This window comes from Triturus cristatus, chromosome 3_1 (assembly GCF_964204655.1).
Source record: "Triturus cristatus chromosome 3_1, aTriCri1.1, whole genome shotgun sequence".
In the NCBI taxonomy this organism is placed as follows: domain Eukaryota; kingdom Metazoa; phylum Chordata; class Amphibia; order Caudata; family Salamandridae; genus Triturus; species Triturus cristatus.
Window position 1 is genome coordinate 853,334,247 of NC_140583.1, and position 25,660 is coordinate 853,359,906.

The 25,660-nt window shown below is 40.8% G+C and overlaps 1 protein-coding gene across 1 annotated transcript in view; it reads left to right on the forward strand.

The window, feature by feature from the left end:
- The window catches only part of LOC146861181 (dynein axonemal heavy chain 11-like), a 2,741,463-nt gene that overhangs the window by 1,168,514 nt on the left and 1,547,289 nt on the right, over positions 1-25,660 (forward strand). The window contains exons 36-37 of the mRNA XM_085646213.1: positions 8,742-8,873; positions 24,848-25,021. Coding sequence (XP_085502339.1) covers positions 8,742-8,873; positions 24,848-25,021 — 306 coding nt within the window. The remainder of the gene's footprint in view (positions 1-8,741; positions 8,874-24,847; positions 25,022-25,660) is intronic.

The following is a 25,660-nucleotide window of genomic DNA, read 5'->3' on the forward strand; positions in this document are numbered from 1 at the left end:
CCAGAACCTTAACTCGGCCAAGCCGATAACTCACTTTTCTTCCATAGGGAAACATTGGCTGGTTTCAAAATTCTTTTAAGTGTGGAGTTTCTAAACTTTAAAATAATCACCGAAAATCAACCGAAAATGAAAATACTCACCTGCTATCAGCAGAGATCCCAGTGCTGAATCTTGGTGCCCAGCCCTGACCCTGAAAAGTAATTACAACCATACTTACCGCTAACTAAATTTTCTTCCATAGGAAACCATTGACTGTTTTTCTGTGAAATTTCTTGTCGATTTTTGCAAACTACAAATATTCTTTAAAAATCACACCAACTGTGAAAACGTAATTACTTACCTATCTTAGATAGATGTCCCAGTGCTGAACCTAGGAGCCCAGCACTGGATCACAAAATTAACAAGAACATACTTTACCTATAACTTGAATTTTCTTCCATAGGAAACCATTGACTGTTTTTCTGTGAAATTTCTTCTGTCTATTTTACAAACTTATAAATATTCGTTAAAATTCACCTGGATAACCTAAACGCATTCTCTCAACTGCTTACAGGTGGTACACTAGTGCTGGATCCAGGATCCATCACTGAACTAGAAAAAGTAACAATAACCCCACTTACCTGCTAAGTGAATTTCCTCCCATAGGATAACATTGGTGATGTTATTAGAAAAAGTTTCTGTCAACTTTTAAAATACCAAAATATTGCTTAAAAATCACAACAGTAACTAAAACGCATTTACTCACCTGTTTCGTGAAACTGTCCCAGGACTGAATCTAGGATCAAGTCCTGGAGTTAGAAAAGTAATCCTTGAAGTAACTAATTGCATTTAACTTGAAATACCCATTGAGCTCAATGTATTATTGTGTTTGAAATTGTATTGCCAATTGCAACAAACTGTAGCTATTGCATTCAAAAGTCTATTGCCTATTGCAAAGTATTTAACTAAAGCATCTCATTCGGAGAAAGTATATTTTGATATAAAACAACCATATATTTTTACATACAAACCATTGGCCTAGAGTTCAGTTCTTGAGTGTGTGAGACCATTTGCTGACTGAGTGTGTGTAACAAATGCTTTACACTGTCCTCTGATACTGCCTTACTGCTCGACCAAGCTACCACTTTAGAGAGTAAGGTTATATCTAACTTTAGCCTCTGCCAAACCTCTGGGGACTGTGCTCACTGTACCTATTTGGGAACAGTATATACAGAGCCACTTTCCTACAGTGCAATTCCTGCAATTTGCCAAATTGGCATGCACAGCCATAGAAGTTTGGTCTGTCTTCCCGACTGCACCGAAGGTCCCCCCAAAATTTGAGTTGCTACTTGGAGGGCACTTATATATAAAGCACTGAGCACAGGCGCAGGAAATCGCAAATAACACAAGATTCAAGCTGCCACAATTTAACAACCTCTACCGTGCATACCTTGCACCCAAAATGCAAGGAACAAGAGGTCACATGCCTACGTATGCCTCAGAGTACAAGGTACCTTTTGGCATATTGGGATGAGGTATTGTTTTGACTTAAGCAGGTAACAAATGTCCGACTTAAAAACTTGATACAACACTGCCTACTGAGTTTCATACCTAATCCCAAGCAAGAGATGATGCAATACAAATAGCAACACTTGGCCTACTCTTGGGTAAGCGACACATAGCAATATACTAGTTTTCTGACAAGGGACCTACAGTGTTGAATTGGGGCAAAGATATGATAGACTGGACCTTAGCAAAATAATTATGCTTGAAAATCAAGAAAGGGTTGAAGAAGACTTCAGAGAGTGTGCATAAGGTAAATGAAATGACCAAAAATCCTGAAGAAGAAAATGAGTAAGATATTAAACAATGTTTGTGTGGCATAGATAGGAGGGGGAGCAGCTGAAGTGTGGTCCTGACTCATCTCCACTGTAAACTAGAAAATCAGGACTGGAAGGGATGACTGAAAGGGAAGCCTGATTTTAATTATGAAGATGTGTTTCCAGAGATAGGGGCATCCACGAAGCAATCGGTGATGCATCAGGAATAAGTGGATGGCATATAGAAATATTCACTGTAGGAATGTTGACTGTGCGTAAACAGCTTGGGAATCCTATTCATCTACATATGTGAGCTCGCTTTTAATATAATGGTGTTGCTGTCATGTTAGATAGCTTCAAATATAAACAAAGATGTTAAAAAAAATAGTACTGCTCTGAAGCCACACTAATTCCAGGTTTCTAGAAATACCCTGGCACCTATAATGTGACTTTCTTAGGCTGCATATTCCAGCCGTGTACAGTTGAACACATTTACAATTCCACAAATGGGAAGGGCAACTGAATGTGCAAAAGCAGATTTATTTTCTTTTTCAGGTCGAGCCTAGTAGCGCGCATGCGCTGCCAGTGAGGCATGCTGTACTCCTCGGGGGGTTTAGACTACACCCACCGCTTTCCATTTGTTCTGTCCTGTGCCAAAATTGCTTTCTTTTCATTGGGGAAGCATTGGTCATTATTATGCCTCAGGGTGCGTTTCAACATTTTTGGGTACTGCCCCTGGTACGTGTCCCCCTACTCTTTTGTTTATGTATGTGTTTGTTATCACACTCTTTTTTCTTAAGGCCTGTTTAGGCTAGCCGTTCAGAATGTTGGCTACCATGGCCCCTAACACCCCAGAAAGGCTTTGCCTTCAAGTGGTGTAGTTGATGTGCTTATTTGTTTGTTCACGTTACCGCAGACGCTCATTCCCCCTGCAAGGCTTTCCCGCATTCATGTATCTGGTATTTATATGCTTGATTTGAAAAATGACCATCAAGTGAACTCCGCTCCAAGGTACGGAGCACTTTATCACCTCCTCTTCTAACAGACGCGGGGGGCGTTGATATTTAGCGTGATTTGTGTGCTTTATTTGCAAAAGAGCATTACATTGCGCAACTCCACCCCAAGCTTGGTGTAGTTGATGTGGCTATTTGTTCACGCTACCACGGGCGCTCATTACCCCCTGCAAGGCTTCCCAGCATTCATGTATTCGTCTTTTAGGTGCTTTATTTTTTTTAAAATTTACATTGCACGATCTCTGCCCCACGGGATTTGACTCCTCCTCTAACATTTTTCATTGGATTACCCCCATGTAACATAGCCGACGCAAATACGGCCAATAATTAACAATTGGACTATGGCTGTTTCTGGCACCTTTCGTGGGATCACCCACACGTAACATGGCTGACGCTTTTTAATAGAACGGTGATGGATTCGGCTTTATGTAACCGGTTGTTTTACGCACAAAAATCAGAAGATATTGCAGCACTTAATATAATGAGCTGCATGGCTACTTTCTTATAACGTCCCAAAGGTGAGACAGATTGCATTGCAAATGCTTGTTTTTCATGATATGGAAAACATTTTTGCCTGTAGATAAAGCTTTCCCTTACACCCCCACCAAATCTGCGGGTGTTCCTATCCCCATACAGAAAAGGGAATTATACCCCAGGGTTTCACTGGAGTACATCTCAAATCATTTCCAGGGTAGGAAGGATTCAGATTGGAATTTGTGAATGCTCACCGTTGCACATGTTTGTGGTGGGCATTTGCAAGTTTACAATGCAAACGATACCTCGTTCTTCCCACTTCGTACAACTTGCATTGGGTTGAAAGCTATATATTTTACTCAAATTGTGGCAAAATCTGCAGTAATAAAACCATTTACTCTTGTTAGAAGTCTTTGTGTGAATTCCTGAAGATGTAAATGAAGGCATTCTCAGCCATAAATGTGCATTCGCAGCCAAAAATGCCTTTGTGAATCAATGCCTTTCTATTGGGCTCTGGTCGGTGGGTGGAAGTAGTGCCGGAAGAATCTCAGAAAAGCAATGCATTCAGTTATGACAGAAATATGTAGATTTGCGCCACATGCATGATGTATTTACAACTAGCCTTAGTTTATAGCCATGTGTTTATTTTGAAAATTCTGTACAGCAGATACATAGGTGCTAAGCAAAAAAAATAGATTTCTCTGCAGGAATCAGCCAGATGCATGTCCATATTTGTGTACTTTATGGAACAATGTCTTGGATGAGTCATGCTTGGTGAAGAAGGAAGTGAAAGATAAACTGGTGCACAGGAAATGTTTGTCACCACCATTCATACACATCATTATGCTTACTGCACCAGCACTATTACAATCTATCCTATTTATAGTACCACAGTAAATACAAAAACAGTGGTAACCTACCTATTCATAATCACACTGATTGTGTCCCTCAAAGTAATGCCTCATTATTTAAAAAGTCTGAGAAAAATGACGACTGAGCATTGTTGGATCTGGTTCTTTTTGAACGTTTATCCCCAAACATTTTGCCTTTTGCCTCCTGTTTTTTTACCCTGGTTTTGTAAGCTTTAGGAGTCTGCACACTTTACCACTGCTCATCAGTGCTAAAGTGCATATGCTCTCTTGTGATTTTGTTTTGTTATCTATGATTAGCATATTCACTGGTAAGTCCATAGTAAAGTGCACTGTGTGTGCCCTGGGCCTGTAAATTAAAATGCTACTAGTGGGCCAGGTTGTCCATGGAGGAGTTCAAAGGGGCTAAACCCTACTCCTTTCTGTGGCACCTCCCTGTAGGCCAAGAGACGGCATAGCAAGAGAATGTCCCACTTACACCTCATGGACTCAAACCCATAATCATAGCTTTAAAGATCTTGTTGCATCTCTTAACCAGACCATTGGTTTGGGGGCGATAGGGGATGGTGAACATGTAAGTCAACCCACACTCCACCCACAGATGCTTCATGTACGTAGATATGGTAGGTAAAGCTTTATTCGATAAAAATATCATAAAAGCACAACATACAGTATTAAAAAGGATCAAGTTAGACAGTAAAAAATCAATTGATCATAGGTACATCTAAAAAGGATTATAAGAATAGTTAAGAACAACATGTGCAGAATACAAGGAGCTTGGTGGCCTGAAGTTCATTAAAGTAATATAAGGACAAATCGCAAAAGTGAATCAGTGCATATGAAGGGCAATTTTTTTTTTCCGTAGTAGCCAAGCACAGCCCAGATCCTTAGCAATACCGCAGACGATAGTAAGGGACGAGGCATCGGTTTGGAGGATGCGTAACACAGTACGATAGTCGCGGCATCCGAGCATTCTACAAATCGGACTCAGCCACTTGGCTCTTGCTCTTCTATAATGGAAACAGGCAAATAAAAAGTGGGGAATAGACTCTTTGGGTGCTGTACAGCTCGGACAGCCAACGGATGAAGGGAGAGATCCCTTCCAACCAGCAGTAACACAATTGAGGGGGAGGGACCCCAATCTGAAGCGCACATACAGAGATCTATCCAATGGAGACTGGATAAAGTCGAGATAGGCTTCCAATTTGCGGAAGGGCTTATGTTCGAAAAAAGCCTCGCTCAACTTCCCCGACTTTGGATTGTTCAACTCTCTTGAGTTTACCCAGCTCCAGTAGGCCTTCTTAAGATCCTGTTTCGAAGGGGGTATCTGGGATTCCCAGCAAGCTTCATAGCCAATGGACCTCAATGTTTGTTTTATATAGGAGATCCATTTTATCCTCCTCCCAGTGTCCACTGATATAAGATCACTTAAGCCTGCAGCATATTTAGCAAGTTCTGGGGTCCGTCGCAGTCTTGCCCAGAATAATAAAGGTCGTAGACGTGCAATCTCCTGAATGGGATGTCTACCTAGGTCATACAACAGGGGTTTTAGTGGAGATGATGTTGGGACAGAAATAAGATTCCTCATGAATTTATTCTCCGAGACGACCAGGTCATGAATATTTGCGTAACCCCAGATTTCAGCCCGTGCATAGAACTAGACAATGCCTGTGCCTCGTATACCACAAGGGCCGGTGCCACAGGTCGACTGGTAGAGAGGTGTTGTTCTCTAATAATGGCACCAGATACCCTCTTGTGGCATAGGAGCATCTTGGTCAGGTGCGAACTCCACTTCATCCCTTTTGCAATACGTATGCCTAGGTAATCGAAGGAATCCACAATATCTAACGGTATGCCATCCAGAGTAAAAGTATATCTAAAACGTCTCGGAGGATTAATGACCATTAGTTTGGTTTTTTCTGTATTTAAAATAAGACCATAGGACTTGCAAAAAGAGTCGAATCTATTTAAAATTCTTTGCAGGCCAGCCGGGGATTTAGAAATCAGGAGAGTGTCATCGGCGAACAGGAGAGTAGGGACCTTCTCACCAGCCAGGACTGAAGCATCAGCTGGGACCTCTCTAAGGAGATCCACCACCCCGTTGATATATAGGGAGAACAGGGTGGGTGCCAGGACACAGCCCTGGCGTACCCCATCTAATATTAGCATGGTTGATATGACGTAGATATGACGTAGATATGAAGATCCTGCCTCTGTCAGACACAGCCTCCTTGGGGAACCCCACACCGGTAAAGACCCCCATCAGAGCTCAGCCATCACGGATGCAGTCACTGTCTTCAGAGTGATGGACTCTGTGTAGCAGGTGGCATTGGCCACCAAGACCAGGATAAACCAGTTGCCCAAGGCTGCCTTGGGATCTAGAGGTCCAATGACGTCTATGCCCACCCTCTCAAAGGGGGTGCCAACAAAAGGAAGATGGATCACCCTTTCACCCTGATTTCCCCCTGGTATTGCAGCTGGGACAGGACCTGCAGAATGTATCTGCTGCTGTCTTCATCGGGGGTCAATACAAATGGGAGACAAGCCTAGCAAAGGTCTTGTCTTGTCCCATATGCCCTGCCAGGGGATGTCAGGAGCCAGTCCCAGTAGGAAGGCCTGGTAACACTATGGGACCACTAGCACATGGGCTGCCCCAGTATACTCTACTCTACAACACTTCATGCTATAGTATTTCACTCTAAAACACTCCACTACACTGTATGCCACTCCACACTATGCTATTCCGCTGTACACTGCTATACTGTACCTCATTGCACTCTATGCCAGTCCACTGTAGAACACTTCACTCTGCTTGACTCCGCTACATGCCACTCCACTCTAAGCTATTCCACTGTGCGCCACTCCACTCTAACACATTCCTTTGTACACCATTACACTGTGCACCACTATATCTTACACCCGTCCACTCTGCACTATTTCACTGTATGCAACTCGACTGTATGGCACTGCATTCTAAGCTATTCCACACTACGCAACTCCACTGTGCGCCACTCCATTGTACGCTCCTGTAATATAAGGTATTCCACTGTACACCACTCAACTGTATGCCACTGCACTCAACGCCACTCGTCTTTCCCACTCCACTCTACGCCACTCTACTCTATGCCACTCCACTTTATGCCACTCCACTCGATGCCAGTCCACTCTAAGCCACTCCACTCAAAGCCACTCCGCTCTACGCCACTCCAGTCTATGCCACTGTCCTCTATGCTAGTCCCCTCTACACTACTCCACTCTATGCTATTCCACTGTACGCAAATCCACTCTACCCACTATGCTATTCCACTGTACGCCATTTGACTCTACCCCACTCCACTCTACGCCACTCCACTATATGCTATTCCACTCTACGCCACTCCACTCTATGCTATTGTATTACTCTATGCTATTGTATTATATGCCATTACACTGTACCTTACTCCACTCTATGCCACTCCACACTACGGCACTGCATTCTATGCAACTCCACTATCCGCTAGTACCCTCCACTACACTGTGCTCTACACCACTCCACTCTTTTCCACTCTACTGTACACTATTCTACTGTATGCTACTCCACTCTATGCTAGTCCACTTTACTTCACTCCACTATACGCCACTCCATTGTACAACACTCAACTTTATGCCAGTCTGCTCATCACCACTCCACTGTACCCTATTCCACTGTACGCCACTCCACTGTACCACATTCCACTCTACTCCTCTCTACTCGACTCTATGATACTTTACTCTGGAACAGTATACTCTACGTCACTCTCCTCTCCTCCACTCTACTGTATCACACACCCCTTAATGACGCTCCACTCGACAACAGTAAACTGTATGATTTCAAAAACTTTTTTTTAAATAATAAAACATTGAAATTCAATGAAAAAAGCAAAGGTTAAACATTTGTTATAGTTAGGAAAACGTTAATTATTTTTTGTATACAAACCAATCTTAAACTACATAAACATTAGAAATTCTAAAATTATAGTTATAATGCACATTTAGAATTTACACATCACCTTAAAATTACTATAAGTCCTGCACCTCCATACACAGTCTTGTCACCTCCCTCACCAGACTACATAAACTATAACTTGCCCCTTCTCTGTGCACTAGTTATACCCTTGCATATTACACCACTTATACCATGTGAAATCACAGCATTTATAGCTCTTATGCCATCTCAAATGACAGGATTTGTGAGACGACGTTGCATGGTAGAGTGGCGAGTGTTAATGAAGTGTGGCGAGTGAGGTAAGAAGACTGTGTACGGAGGTGTGCTACTTATAGTAATTCGAAGGTGGTGTGTAAATTCTAAATGTAAGTTATAACTTTAACTTGAGAATTTCTAATGCTTGTATAGTTTGTTTGGTTTGTACAGAAATAATAAATAAAGTTTTCCTAACTATAACAAAGGTTTAACCTTTGTGTTTTTTCATAAAAATTATATTATATACATGTATATGTAATATAATGTATTTAAAAAAATTCATATGGCTCTAGAAAATAAATGTTAGTTGAAAGCCTTCAGTGTTTCACTAGCAACCTAACTGCTTGTACTGCTCTTTTTTTCCCAGACATTGTGCTCATTGCTGGATTGTCTCTTGACAGAAGAGAATACACCTCCTGACTCTCCCCGTGAATTATATGAAATATACTTTGTCTTTGCAAGTGTGTGGTCCTTTGGTGGAGCACTTTTTCAAGACCAGGTAAGTTAACTATTTCAGGGTAGGATTATTGTATTTGTTGACTTGGCACTTTGGTATTTCTGGGTTCAGCCATAGGATAGGAGCTTATTACCCTGGGTACATCCCAATAGATCAGCTAGGCAGATAGCCTCCACAGGTAAAACTCACCCCCAATTCCACAGGGAGAAGGCAATTACCCCTGGGACATCGACTTCCTTTCCAGGCACCAGCACTATAATCAAACCACTCGACTGTTGTGAGCATTGCACTTTGGTGAGACCCATAAAGATCGTCTTAGCTTCAAGAGGTAATATAGATCTCCTCTTCATAGAAAAGGAGAACTGGCAAATGTTTCTCACTTCTCTCTCTAATGAGTTATCTTTCCTCTGGTGAGCAGTCTAAATATCGAGTTTTAAATTTCGAACTACAAGTATATCGAGTTGTAAATATCGTAGGTAAAGAATATCGAAGTCAAGAATATCGATGGTCAGAATATCGACCCCAAGGTAAGTATTATCGAAGTTAATAATATCGAAGTCATTAATATAGATGTAAGTAATATCGTAATCAAAAATTTCGATGTAAAGAATATCGATATTTTATTAGTGAAATGTATTTTAATATGTATTTTATTTGTATGTTAAAGATTATTGTAATGTATTTTAATACATTTAAAAATAAATGTTTAGAGATTAATAATTATTTAAAATATAATTTAGCGTTTTAGTATCAGAGCGGGTTGTGGGTTTATAGGGGAATAGGGTGGGGAGTAATTTAATTATAATTAATTAATTAATATGTATTGTTTAATTGGTATTTATGATTAATTAATTGTTAATTAATTACTAATTGTTAATTAAATATATTAATTGATTAATTAATTGTTAATTAATTATTAATTGTAAATTAATTTTATTAACTGGTTAATTATATAAGTTATAATTAGTTTAATATTAATATTTATTTATTGGTATTGTTAATTAATTGATTGTTAATTACTAATTAATTGGTGATTTAATTTTATTAAGTGATTAATTGATGATTAAATTAATTATGTGAATTTTTATGTGTAGTGGGTTGTGGGTTTATAGGGGAATAGGGTGGGATGTAATTAAATTCAAATAATTACTGATAATTGTTATTTATTTGTAATTAATAATAATTAATTGTTAATTAATTATTAATTGGTATTTAATTGTTATTAGTACATTAAATATAGTAAATATACATAATTTATTATTCCATGTTATTTGTTGTTATTGCTAATTAATGTATTGTTAATTAATAATTAATTTGTGAATAATAGTAATTTGGTAGTTAATATGTATAAATTTGTAAATAATAAGTATATTAATTATAAAGAATGTATTATTAATTGTAAATAATAGATAAACTGATATTTAAATGTATTGTGTATTTTGTATGTGTAGTGTGTTGTGTGTTAAAGGGGGAATAGTGTAGGATGTAATTTAAAGTTATTTATATAAATATTTATTTTAAATAATTGGTATTTAATAATACATATTTTGTAAATTAATTATTAATATGCTATTTTTTTATAACTAATTATTTAATTGGTTATTATGTTTATAGAATCCCTATGCTATCCAGTGCTTTCCCAACTGTTTTACTATCTGGAGTTGGAATAGTAATTTTTAACCCTGCGCTATCCAGCGCTTTCCCTACTGTTTCACTTACTGGAGTGGGAATAGTAATTTGTACCCCTACGCTATCAAGCGTTTTCACTACTGTTGCACTCTCTGGAGTGGGAATAGTAATTTTTACTCCTACGCTATCCAACGCTTTCCCTTCTGTTGGACTCACTGGAGTGGGAATAGTAATTTTTACCCTTACGCTATCCAACGCTTTCCCTACTATTGCACTCTCTGGAGTTGGAATAGTAATTTTTACCCCTACGCTATCCAACGCTTTCCCTACTGTTGCACTCTTTGGAGTTGGAATAGTAATTTTTACCCCTACGCTATCCAGCGCTTTCCCTACTGTTTCACTTACTGGAGTGGGAATAGTAATTTGTACCCCTACGCTATCCAACGCTTTCCCTACTGTTGCACTCTCTGGAGTTGGAATAGTAATTTTTACCCCTACGCTATCCAGCGCTTTTCCTACTGTTGCACTCTCTGGAGTTGGAATAGTAATTTTTACCCCTACGCTATCCAGCGCTTTCCCTACTGTTTCACTTACTGGAGTTGGAATAGTAATTTTTACCCCTACGCTATCCAGCGCTTTCCCTACTGTTTCACTTACTGGAGTGGGAATAGTAATTTTTACCCCTACGCTATCCAACGCTTTCCCTACTGTTGCACTCTCTGGAGTTGGAATAGTAATTTTTACCCCTACGCTATCCAGCGCTTTTCCTACTGTTGCACTCTCTGGAGTTGGAATAGTAATTTTTACCCCTACGCTATCCAGCGCTTTCCCTACTGTTTCACTTACTGGAGTGGGAATAGTAATTTTTACCCCTATGCTATCCAGCGCTTTTCCTACTGTTTCACTTACTGGAGTGGGAATAGTAATTTGTACCCCTACGCTATCCAGCGTTTTCACTACTGTTGCACTCTCTGGAGTGGGAATAGTAATTTTTACACCTACGCTATCCAACGCTTTCCCTACTGTTGGACTCACTGGAGTGCGAATAGTAATTTTTACTCCTACGCTATCCAACGTTTTCCCTACTATTGCACTCTCTGGAGTTGGAATAGTAATTCTTTTCCCTACGCTATCCAACACTTTCCCTACTGTTGCACTCTCTGGAGTGGGAATAGTAATTTTTACCCTTACGCTATCCAACGCTTTCCCTACTATTGCACTCTCTGGAGTTGGAATAGTAATTTTTACCCCTACGCTATCCAACGCTTTCCCTACTGTTGCACTCTTTGGAGTTGGAATAGTAATTTTTACCCCTACGCTATCCAGCGCTTTCCCTACTGTTTCACTTACTGGAGTGGGAATAGTAATTTGTACCCCTACGCTATCCAACGCTTTCCCTACTGTTGCAATCTCTGGAGTTGGAATAGTAATTTTTACCCATACGCTATCCAACGCTTTCCCTACTGTTGCACTATTTGGAGTTGGAATAGTAATTTTTACCCCTACGCTATCCAACGCTTTCCCTACTGTTGCACTCTTTGGAGTTGGAATAGTAATTTTTACCCCTACGCTATCCAGCGCTTTACCTACTGTTTCACTTACAGGAGTGGGAATAGTAATTTGTACCCTTACGCTATCCAACGCTTTCCCTACTATCGCACTCTCTGGAGTTGGAATAGTAATTTTTACCCCTACGCTATCCAACGCTTTCCCTACTGTTGCACTCTTTGGAGTTGGAATAGTAATTTTTACCCCTACGCTATCCAGCGCTTTCCCTACTGTTTCACTTACTGGAGTGGGAATAGTCATTTGTACCCCTACGCTATCCAACGCTTTCCCTACTGTTGCACTCTCTGGAGTTGGAATAGTAATTTTTACCCCTACGCTATCCAGCGCTTTTCCTACTGTTGCACTCTCTGGAGTTGGAATAGTAATTTTTACCCCTACGGTATCCAACATTTTCCATACGGTTGTTTTAGTTGGAGTTGGACTAGTAGTTTTATTGTGTCTGATATTTCATATGTTTTGTATTATTTTTGCTATTGTAATATATCATTATTATTAAAAATTATTCACATTAAAAATATTGATTATTATTTTCTATATGTAATTATTAAATATGTATTAATGTTATTTTATGTGTATGGATGTATTGGTAATTTTTTAAAACATTTAATAATTTATACGTTACTGAAATTATTAGTAAAATTAATTATTAAGTAAGTATATATATTATATATTATATGTTTAATTAAAGTTTTATTAAATTATATATATTAATTATACATTTTAAATATTATACAATATATTTAATTATGTTTATTTAATTTCTAAGTATAATTTGGTTTATTTTACATATATTTTTAAAGTAAAAGAAAAACGATATTTTTAATAACGATATTTTTGACATCGATATTTAATTTTCGATATTTTTGTACTTACCATGTTGTAGATAGGATGTCGATATTCTTGACATCGATATTTTTGTTGCGATATATTTGTAGGTCGATTTTCTGTCTGTCGATATTATGTCATACAACCCTTTCCTCTAAGAAGGGTGTCCTGGTAGACTGCCCTGTCGGAGTATCTCTTATCTACAGGGGTTATTTATAAAATGAAGCTCCACCCTGCCTCCACAGAAGAGTAGACACACATGACTGGTGCTTGTATGGTTATTTATCATGCTCAAATCATCTATAAAATACATGCATCAGAATTATGGCACTTATCATAAAATCTCAGCGTTCATAACCTTTATAACTAGAGAAAGCTCTAACCCAAGATGCCCTAAACATGTCTCATCACACATTCTTATCAGTCTAAAATCCATATCTAGACAAAAGAATCTTCAACCATATAATTACTCTGCTTTATCACGCAATTAAGTTGCAGCATGGCACGTCATGTTAGTTTCCCTACATATCTTACATTGCTCCTAAGCCGGCAGTCAGAATATACAGCATGTCCCCCTGAGCATCCAGTCCATGTGTCTAACACCTCCTTTTCTGGCTTCTTTTAATACCGTAGCTTCCAATGATTTCCTATAGATAGGGGAGTGGGCAGTCCTGCTCAGCACATTTGTTATTACTACTGTACAAAAATAATGCTCTCTTGCAGAAGTGCATGGAATGCAGGGATGTAACAAATTTGCTTTCTCCGAACTAATTCGGTACAAGGCGAGGTGACTTTTTGCCTGCATGTATTCACATTTTAAGTGATGCTTCACTCACAGCCCTGAGAGGCAGAAAATGCCTTCTCTGTCTTGTTTTCACGAACACTGTAAAAATGGAGTTTCAAAAATAAAAAAATGACAATCTTGCATACATTTATCATTGCCATTCAAACCGTTTGTTTGCCAGGGTCTGTGACTAAAATACATCCTCTAATAATGCATGTAACCAATCAATCAATCAATCAATCAATCAATCAATCAATCAGGATATTACAAAGGACGACTATTCACCCGATAGGGTGTCCAGGCCTTTGCAGGTCCTGGAGGCTTATTCGAACAGCTAGGTCTTGAGGGCCATTCGGAATTCCAGAGGTAACATAATGGTCCGGAGGTGAGTGGGGTGGCTGTTCCAGGTCTTTGCTGCAATGTGTGAGAAGGAACATCCTCCACTTCTGCTTCGATAAACGTCGGGAGTATGGACAAATGAAAAGGAGGCGGAGTGTAGCCTTCTCGATGGTTGGTGGAAGTTCGGGAGGTGTTTAATGTATGTTGGTCCTTGGTTGTATTGAACACCTTGTGTGCATTGGTCAGCAGCTTGAATTGGCATCTCTTCTGTATGGGGAGCCAGTGAAGTTTCCTGAGGTGGGGTGTGATGTGGCTTAATCGACAAAGGCCGAGGGTGAGTCTGGCTGCGGCATTCTATATGGTCTGAAGTCTCTGTTGGAGGTGTGGGGCCGATTCCTACTTATTGGCCATTGAAGTAGCCCAGTTGGCTGGTGATGAGAGCTTGTGTCATGGTGCGTCTTGTGTGTAGGGGTAGCCACTTGAACACCTTACATAGCATACGTAGAGTGAGTAAGCAGGCGGAGGAGACGCATTGATCTGTGATTTCATGGTGATTAGTGTGCCCATGTTGGCATATAATCAGGCTTAGCCTACATGTAACGTTTGTATTATCTGGAAAGCCCTGCCATAAATGATACTACTCTAACCACAATGTGCAGGGCAGAAACTCTAACCTTTCTGACAGTCATCCCAGTCTCAATCTTATGTAATCTGTGTTACCACAAAATACCATATACTCATTCACTACCTGATCCCTTGATCCCTTATCTTCAACAAGACAGGCATGTAATGTATAAAAGGTTCTGTGGAACACTGCTGTCAACAGGAGGGCACAGATACAGGCTATACCAGTTCACCTAACTAAGCACTCAATACTAACCTGATAAGTCTGCAAAGACTGGCGAGATCTGCTACACATTGCTGGTCACCAGAAGATCTTAACATAGTCCCCCGTGCAGGTTCCTAATAGCCATATACCTTGAACACCCACATTCTAATATGACAAAAGGATGTTTATAACACAGTGCATCTTGGCACATCTCCTTAGTTGATATGTCATAATAGCAATCATTTGAAAAAGAGAACTTCCTGCACTATATCCAGGCAGATGATTGAATTTCGGAGGAATACACCTACCTGACGGACGCTCTGCTTCGCACCTCTGCATACCTGGGGAGTGGAAGCGCTGTGGTCTCCCCTGCCGCCATTTCTTTTGCTGGCCGCCGTGTGGGGGGACTACAGCCCCCAGAGTTCCAAGCGCCACTTCCCGATTCCGCTTCCTGCGCGCCCGGAGGCGCTTAAAACTGCGAGGCTCCCTCGGTGGAGCGGGGGGCATTTCGGAGGAATACACCTACCTGACGGACGCTCTGCTGCGCACCTCTGCATACCTGGGGAGTGGAAGCGCTGTGGTCTCCCCCGCCGCCATTTCTTTTGCTGGCCGCCGTGTGGGGGGACTACAGCCCCCAGAGTTCCAAGCGCCACTTCCCGATTCCGCTTCCTGCGCGCCTGGAGGCGCTTAAAACTGCGAGGCTCCCTTGGTGGAGCGGGGGGCATTTCGGAGGAATACACCTACCTGACGGACGCTCTGCTGCGCACCTCTGCATACCTGGGGAGTGGAAGCGCTGTGGTCTCCCCCGCCGCCATTTCTTTTGCTGGCCGCCGTGTGGGGGGACTACAGCCCCCAGAGTTCCAAGCGCCACTTCCCGATTCCGCTTCCTGCGCGCCCGGAGGCGCTTAAAACTGCGAGGCTCCCTCGGTGGAGCGGGGGGCATTTCGGAGGAATACACCTACCTGACGGACGCTCTGCTGCGCACCTCTGCATACCTGGGGAGTGGAAGCGCTGTGGTCTCCCCCGCCGCCATTTCTTTTGCTGGCCGCCGTGTGGGGGGACTACAGCCCCCAGAGTTCCAAGCGCCACTTCCCGATTCCGCTTCCTGCGCGCCCGGAGGCGCTTAAAACTGCGAGGCTCCCTCCGCATCGCGGGACGCGCGCGGGCGGCGCCGGGCTAAGCCCGGGCAAAGGGCGGGCCCTCTGTGGCCCTCAGAGGACCGATTGAGGCCGGGACGGGCCACCACACTAACGTGTAAGACGTTATAAGACCATATAAGTAATCACACGGTGGGAGCGTTCTGCCCTTTTTATGGTATATTGAACGTGTCGTATTGTTCTTAACTTGTTCATATTTGGCTATTAGGTTTCATCATTTGTGTTGGTGTTGCCATATTGTGCCATAGTTTAATAGTTTAATATAAGTTTTAGGTTTTCCCAGGGGTTTGCCAAACATGGCTAAAGCTATTGCTAGCAGCAAATCCTCGACTACATCAACATTAGATAACTACTTATTCAAAGTAGTCACCAAAATTAACAGTGATAGGCGTAAATCTTTAGGACAGGGTTCAAACTCAACGACTACTAGCCCTTTGTCAAATAGCATAGTCACCTCACTCTCTCCCCTATCTCCCCCATCACATGCTATGAACTGTTTAATTGAGAATAATGATTTGTTAACCCCGGGCGATCAACTTCCTAGTGAACTAGAATCTCCCAAAGTTAATAGGGATTTAGTAACCGAAGTTAATGAGACCGTAGAAGACCCGCCGGACCTGTCAACTCAGAGAGTGCTAAGATCCCGTAAACGCACTCATTTGAAACAGGGTTGCGTACGAAGTACTCATAAAAAGACGGGTCCTGCTTCATCAAATCAGGTTACCAAGGAATTAGCCATTCCTAATAACTCTATGGCCAAGCTAGACTCTCATCAATTCGATTCCTCGGTAGGTCTCCTAGAGTCCAAAATCCTGAAAATTGTCGAACCCTTAGTTACCAAGATTGATGAACTATCTGCTGAGATTGAAGGCCTATGTAATCTTTTGGCACGTAAGAATAATTCCTCTGGGAATATGACTAGAGTAGCCGAGGGTCTACCTGCATCTGCTGACACCCCCAGGTCCCCAAAGGATACCCTAAACAGTGCAGATCCACCGGTTGTTGAACCCACGACAAATGTGAACAACACTTTACTTCCCGAAAGTTGCTCAAGTAGTAATAATGTAACGGCAAGCACACATTTAGGAGGAGCAAAACCAGATCTTCCCCCCGACTGTGCCCCATTTGTTGTGGTGTTAACAAATGTACCCCCCTTGAAGGATGTTGCCCAGAAAACTACCCCAGAAACCCATGAATCCCTTAAAAATAAATCAGTCTCGTGGCTAAATAAGCACTATGGTTTTCCAGCACATTTAGCTCACCAAATCTTAACAACGAGAAGAGTTTCCTGGGTTGGGCGCTCGCGCAAGACTATAAAGGGGGACTGTTTTGTAATAAACTTTAGAAATCCCTTCATAGTGCATAATATCTTATCAAAAGCTACTTTGCTCCCCCACACTGAAGAGGGTATTACCCTTCATTCACTGGGTTATTTCTATAAACAACAGATAAATGTACCCCGTAGTGTCCCATTGGAGGGCAGAGTACGTCATCTTGAAGGTCAGTTTCCACAAGGTCTTGTTATTTCAAATCGTTTTCAGGCTTTGAGTAACTTAGATTCTAATGATTGACTGCACCCTGCTGGGGTTATTTCTAGATTTATATGGGAAAGTTCATCCTCTATAGAGGAAGAGGACATGGTTTCCAGTGGTTCTGTACCAGTTACAAGTATAGAGGGCACCCAAAATGTCATGCTTGCGATGGGGAATGTCTTTGATGAAAGAGTGGATGATACTGTTGTTGCCCCTCGAATGCCCTCAGGTACAAGTGTCCTTAGTTGGAATATAGCCGGCCTAAATAACAAAGCTCATGACCCCATATGGAGGGACAGTTTATTAGGCCACGAAATTATTGGTCTACAAGAAACTTGGGACACTGAAAATACCTTTTTGCTGGATGGGTTTTCTGCTTTTTGGTCACCAGCGGTGGCCTCTTGTAGGGGGAGGGCTAAAGGCGGTCTTCTAACCCTTATCGCATTGACCATTGAAGGTAAATACAGTAAGGTGGAGACAGGCTCGCCTTATTGTTTAGCAGTAGAAATCCAATCCAACTCAAATGGGATTTGGCTCATTGTAAATTTTTATAATTCATTTATTAAGAGCACGCCAAATGAACACTTACTCAGTCTATTTGATTTTTTGCAAATGTATAATGAATCTTGCAAAAATCCTTATTCGGTTATTGTGCTTGGTGATTTTAATGTTCATTGTTGTTTTAATAACTGTTTTATTTGGGACAGTTTAGGTCCACCCAATCAAGGAAACCTACATTTTGAACACACACCACAGGGGTTATTTCTAGATGAGCTTCTTGTTGGGAATTCTATGGTCTATCCCGTCAATCACACTAATGACATCCCGTCCTACAAAGGAAGTGGCTTAGGTTCCACTATTGACTACATTTTTGTCACATCCAACTTAGCCGAAAATGTAAGTCAATATAAGGTAAAATGGTCTGTCTATAGTGATCACAACCCTGTCCAGTTAATTCTCACTGATGATCTTAAAAAAAGAGAATCTGATAATTCTATTGTCAGAACACTGGACATAAGGCCAACTGACCAAACACGCCGCCTGAAATGGTGTCAGCTGGTCCCAGAGGATTTTACTGAAAACTTGTGGGGAACGGTTGGGGATGAAATACTTTTGTGTTCACAAGACGGGATCTGTAGTGATGCAGTTCTGACAGCTTATGATAAGATTTGCTGCCAGGTAAATAGTGATCTCAAAAAAGTATGTAAGGATAAACCCATAACCGGGGAGAAATGGTTCGATCACAGCTGCTCATCCGCCCAACGGAAGCTAATGGCAGCTCTCAAAGCGGTCCCACTTGATAGAGCAGAAATTGCCATTTGTAGGAAGGCCTATAAAATGGCCCAGAAAAAACGTAAAAATGAAATTAGGGATGAGGCATGGAATGAACTCCTGTCCATTGATGTCATTAAAAATAGTGCTAAATTTTGGGCTATCGTAAACAAGCCTTTTTTTAACGGGAAAAGTAATAATGAGCTTGAATGCGGTATCCAAGAGGACAAATGGTATACCCATTTTAAACAGGTGTATGATGGAGATGGTTCGAGGGTGGGGTCCTCATTTAACTCTGAGAGTTATACTTTGTCTTTCACAGAACTAGAGGTCACAAATGCAATCTTGCAAATGACAAGTAATAAGGCGCCGGGACCTGATGGAGTCCCGGCTGACCTTTTTAAATCAGATATAAAACTCTGGTCCAAAATCCTATTTAATGTCTTTACAAATGCTTGTCAACTGGGCCTTCCAGCGACGTGGGCGAAATCTGTCATCATTCCTATTTTTAAAAAGGGGGATAGAGGCGACCCGAGCTGCTACCGTCCAATCTCCCTTATAGATTCCTCAGTGAAAGTTCTGGGGAGGGTGGTCCTCGCCCAACTAAACGGATGGCTAGAGGAATCAGGAAAACTCTCTAAGGTCCAATATGGATTTAGGAAAGGGATGGATACCACAGACCAATGTTTAAAACTACAACTTTTAATTGGTAAATACACAGTGGCCAAGAAAGGAACCTTGCTGGTTGCCTTCATGGACTTGTCATCGGCCTTTGACCGCGTAAATAGATCAAAACTGTGGCCCATGCTCCTTACACTTGGTGTAGACAAAGACATCGTCCACTTTTTAGCGGATCTACATAGAGAGTTAATAGCAACAGTTCGTTACGATCAAAGGGGTAATTGCACAAAAGATATACCCATATCTTATGGGGTTAGGCAGGGGTGCATCCTGGCACCTCTCCTTTTCACACTGTATATAAATGATTTAGACAATACCCTAATCGCCTCATGTAAAGACATCCCCCGTGCAGGGAAATGTCTAGTTCCTGTGCTTTTATATGCTGACGATGCCGCCCTAATTGCTAGAACGGGTGTGGGCCTTCAGCTACTGCTTAATTCATTTGCTGATTTTATGAAGGATTTGGACCTATCTGTTAACTTTGTTAAATCACATGTCATGGTCATCGGCCCTAAATCTGTTAAATCTAAAACCTTTGTATGTGGGGGTCATCAATTATCCAGGGTTTCTTCTTTTCCTTATTTGGGTGTTCTTTTTGATGATCGAGACTCTGGGGTAACCCAAATTACGGCAAAAAAGATTGTGTTTTCAAGAGCAACTGTGGGTGTTCTGGGCTTCGCCAGAAAACTAGGTGCTAGACCAATGAAGGCCCTTATCCAGGTGTATAAGGCTAAGTGTCTCTCCATAGCTTTGTACGGAGCTGAGATTTGGGGCATTAATAATGCCAAAAGCTTACAGACTGTTGAGGATAGATTTTTAAAAAACCTCCTCTCAGTCCCGATCTCAACTGCCAACTATATTGTTCACCAGGAACTTGGTATGGGTTTTCTAGAAGATAGTATTGCTCTGGCCCCGATGCTGAAATGGATCAGCATTTGGCTCAACCCGGATTTACACCTGAATCACACAATTTTGAGAGACTGTATGTCGCTTGATCATGGGCTACATATACCCTGGTTGAAATATATTCGGAACCTGGCGATTAAGCTTGGTAGGCCAGAATTGTTTCATTTTCCTGAGACCCTGGTAAAAGGTGACATTAATTGGTGTAAAGAAACTTATATGTACATATCTACCTCGGCAAGGGAAGAGAAGGAGCTGGTTAAGGGCTCCGTTAGGGCCCACCAGCTCTGTAAAACAATATCCTCCATGGAACCTTATCTTGGATATGTAACAAATGCAAATCATCGTTTTCTTTTAACCAGATTTAGATTGAATCAATTACATCTACTGATTGGAGCCAAGAAAGGCTGGAAAAGGGCGTTGGATTTTGGCCCCTGTTCTTGTGCTAATTTTTCCCCCCAGGATATGATACACCTTTTTTTCTTTTGTGAGCACTTTATTGACATTAGGAAACGTTTTTTAATCCCTATATTAAGAGATAAAGGCTTTGTTCAAGTGAGACCTGCTTTCTTGTATCTTCAGCTGTTAAACAATGTTTGGGAAACTTTTAATATTGCGAATTTTTTAACTGTGGTAATTCACTCCTTGAAGAAATGAACTGTACCCTTTTAATGTTTTTAATTGGACATGTTACCATGTTAAACTTATCTGCGTCAATGTGTTCCTTCTTAAGTTTGGTAACCTACCAAAAATGAATTTTGTCTTTTTAATATGTATTTATTGTAGTATGCTTTTATGGTTTGCACTTAAACCAAATAAAGACTTTATGACTGATTGAATCACACTCACTCCTTCTCCACACCTGTTATCTTCTCCGGATCCATAAAATCACAGAGAGGATGACCCCTGCCACAATGGGCAGGAGAACGGGACAGAGAACATAAAAATAAATCCAATGCAATAATGAGACCTGGAGAACTAGCCAATGCTACAAGCATACCACAAGCTAAAAAAATGAACTTCTGTCTTCAACATTTTCTCATCTTTCATTCTGCCAAGCAACACATCCTATAACATGATAACCGTATCTCAGTGGCCATCACACACATGGAAAAGCATCCCAGATAGGCTCAAATCAAGTGCAACACACTTAACCACATACCTACTTGGTGTAGCATAATATCAATGTGCATAAGCACTTCAGCACCCCACTTTGGAGTAATAGGGTTATACAAATGCTTCAATACATTACCTTCCATTCTCTGTATACCTCCTCTCTCTGCTACTTTAAGTTGCATGACTGTCTGATTTATTCTGTATTATTGTATTTCAGCAAGTTGCCCACACCTCATTTTATAGATCACAACTTCTTCTTTGAAACCATATCCCTGCAACCTCTAGCTGACTTTTTCACTACGCCAGACATCTTCATTAATTCAAGTACCTCCCACTAAGGATCACACCTAAACCCTATTAGTTTAGTCTACCACAAACTGGACAAAATGCATGGATTGGATTTCTTGAAAGCACAAGACTAATACCAGTAACCACAAATAACCAGTAACCACTGTTTAACCATTAACCTTGGTTTCTAGAGTAGAGTGTCAATCACCACCAAGTGTTTCAATTTCACGCATAGGTTAGTAAGTACTATATCAAATGCAATTACACTACAAAACATGGTCTCTTCAATTTTACGGGACTGACATGTCTAAGGCTATTGCATGAACACACGTTTTGTATTCTGAGACTGGTAATATGACGGCAGCTTGTGGTAGAATTGTAAGTTTCATATCACGATGTTTATGTGTGTTTTGTTTCTTATGGTTTACCTTTTCTTTCCAGTAAAGGAACAAATGTTCTTGCCGTGGTATATCATTTTTCTTTCACTTCGAGAGTTTTTGTTTAGTTTAATTAGCTTTGAGTGAAGTTTCAGTTAAAGTGAGCACAATTGCAGGCATAGTTCTAGCATTATATTGGTAACCTTCTCTGTGACATGCATTTATTACCATTTACTCCCTTAGAACTTTTATTGTAATACCACACAACCGAGGGAGAGTGGTCCATTGTGAATATATTAAAAAGACAAATACTAGAAATTGCAAGAAAAATAAGCTAAAGTAAAATAATGGGCAGAGTAAGGCTTAAGGTAATTGTGTAAGACTGTGACAATCAAGATGGCACTCTGGTTTGAAAACTGTGCCAGCTGCTTAAATGATCATCAGCTATTCTGATCGATTTTGGTCACAGGACATGACAGAATGGCTGGACAACCAGTCATCTTTAGGAAACAAATATGTAGCACTGCCAGATTTCCATTCTATACTGCGACAAAACACAGAGGTGATGATGTTCTGAAATTATTCACACAATTACATTGCCTGAATGTTATTCACTTACATAAAGAGGACTCAGACTTAAAAAAACCTATTGATGGTCGATTTTTTTAAATAGGTTTAAAACAGAATCCCATTTGGACTCATCAGTTAATACATTATGGGCCAGATGTACAAACCTGTTTGGTGGTCACAAACACTCCGTTTTGGAGTTTACAATCCCATAAAAAGTGTTGGCTATGTATGAATCCTGTTTTAGGAGTTGGTAACATTTTACCAACTCCTAAGATGGAATTGAGACTGGATATTGATTTTGTATTCAGAAGGGGCGTGTTGTGGATGACTCTTCCAAATATCGAATCGGTACCAGATGTATCATTCCAGTAGCAAACTTTTGAAAGTTACCGACTTCTAAGTTGGAATGGAAGCTTATTAACAAAAGGGAATCGGTCCCCTTTGGATTCTTTCCCCGTTGTGAACTGCGGAAAAAGTTACAGTGGGAGTGGGCAGTGGTCCAGAAGATTGCTGCCAACTCTCACAGACGCGTAAACAAAATATATATTTTTTAAAGCAGGCACGTTTTCTTTTTTTTTTAAAAACCTTTATTAAAAAGCAATCAAAGACATTGTAGTCTGCTAACCCTTGCAGGCCATCAACATTGTGATTGCCAGTATTTGGAGTAAGTCGCAAATTTCCACCTGCCTTATGAATATAAATGAGTGAGGTTGGACAGTGACCCACTCTGAATCAGAATTTTGTGAACTGTCCTATTAATATAGAGGTTGGTTCACGAAATTCAATACTGGTCGCAAAAAAAAAAAACTGATTGCAAATTGCGACCAATCTCTGTGACTAGTAAATTGATACATCTGGCCCTCAATACAGACCTGGGACAATGTTTTGGCTGCCTTAGTGTTCAAGTCTTTTTTATAGGGGCCCTGCCTCATCTTGTCTGCTTTGCAGGAAAGGGCTCTTCAGAATCTGTAGAATTTACCAAATGTGATTGAGTGCCCACTTTCCAACCATTATTTATGCTTTTGCTGTACTGCTGTTGACGAGGAAAACATGCCTCATCTAGGCCTGGGCGGTAAATTCCGTTCCGTTCGCGGAATTTGCGGAATTTGGGTAATTTCGCGTTCCGCGGAGAACGCGAAATTGCCCAAAAATCTGCGTTCCGCGACTTTGCGAAATTTTTTGCTTGTTCGCGTTCTCAATATGCGTGTTCGCGAGATATTTCACCCCGAGCACGCAAACAGCGATCGCGAACAGGAAAAAAGTATCGCGAACAAGCAATTCCGCGTGTTCACGGAATTTCTGCGTGTTCGCGGAGATATTTTACCGTTTCGCGGAGATTTGCGTAACGCGATTACGCAAATTCCGCCCACCCCTAGCCTCATCACTAAAGTACGGTGGAGACAAGTGGTGTGGTACTTCCACGCAGGCCTGATTTGCCATCAGTCTCCACGGTTCACGTTTAGTGGCACGCTTGAATTTGGGGCTGTACATATTTATGGAGTAGTCGGATGTACGTCTCTAAAATCACATACAGCAATATTTATAATTGCAAGTTGTCTTCCTTGCTGCTGACAGGTCGTTTGGGGATTTTAATTTGCATAAAAGAAGTTAATATTGCATCCGCTCACATTGATTTTGACATTTAAATAGCTTATCTATAACTCCTCTAGTGCACAATATTAGCCAGCTCTACCTGACATTCTGTTTGGGTCATTACTTTTACCCCATGTGGGATTGCACTGGGGGGGGGGGGGGCAATCCCCCGCCCCTTCCCTCGCCCCTGGACGTGTCCTGTCCCCTTCTATACAGAGTCACAAATACATGCACAACCCTTCCTACCCTTGTGCACCGCACGTCCCTCTGATCCCCTCATCTTCGAACTGAGTATTTTACAAATCTCCTGTTCAGTATTTTAAGATGCTTGGCCGATTGGAGCCATGAGCTTGACTAGGTAACTATTTTGCTTAAATGTAGTAGAATGAACTGGCAACATTAATGCGTGAGTTTTACCCTCTCTCTTAAAAAGTGACTGTAGGAATGAAATCACTGTTTGCTTCTCGCTCTCACTATGCTAACAATCAAAAGCAAATTAAATACACCATTTCTCTTCAGTGGTTAAAATGTAGTCTCATATTTTGCTCCTAGTTAATCGATTATCGTATGGAGTTCAGCAGATGGTGGACTAAAGAAATGAGAACAATTAAGTTCCCCTCTCAGGGCACTGTCTTTGATTATTTCATTGATCCAGAGACAAAAAAATTCACTCCATGGAGTGAAAAAATTCCAGATTTTGAAATGGAGCCCGATGTCCCTCTACAGGTACGTTTTTTAATACTGTTTGTTTAGGCTGCACACTATGAGGAATGCATCGCAAAAGCATTATCTTTCGAAGCAGACCTGTCCTTGCTTTTTATCATTCATTATTCAGATGTATTTATCATTAGGTAGTCTACGAAGTATTGATGTTTCTGGGAAGCTGGTGTGGTGGGTGTTTGTGGAATTTTTTAATATCATCCAAATAAAATGTGTTGCTAAAATATTTCTATGATTTACAAGTCTTTGAATTTTCTTTGAAAATGTAGCTGTTATATGCAGGCTAATTCCTTGATTGGAATAGACTAGCCTCAATGCTTTTTTGAGAAAAGTCGAGTGTGTTTCTTGTCATAACTAAATGTAACGGTGTGTAGAAAAACAAGGAATCAGATGTTTTTAAGAAACTGCGTAGTTTTTATAATATTATGTAACTCTCTATGGCATTATTTTTTTTACGTTGGTTAATTCTGTTCCCAAAGCCCAACCATTGTCTATTTCATTTCACACTGAGATTCTGTTTAAAAGGATGCTGTCTTTTTCAGGCATTTCGAAACAAAAATGCTGTTTTATACAGAAATAGGATTGAACGTAGACATGGCAAGGTTCACAGAAAGGGTTTTTTGCATTCTTGCCTGGAATTTTGAG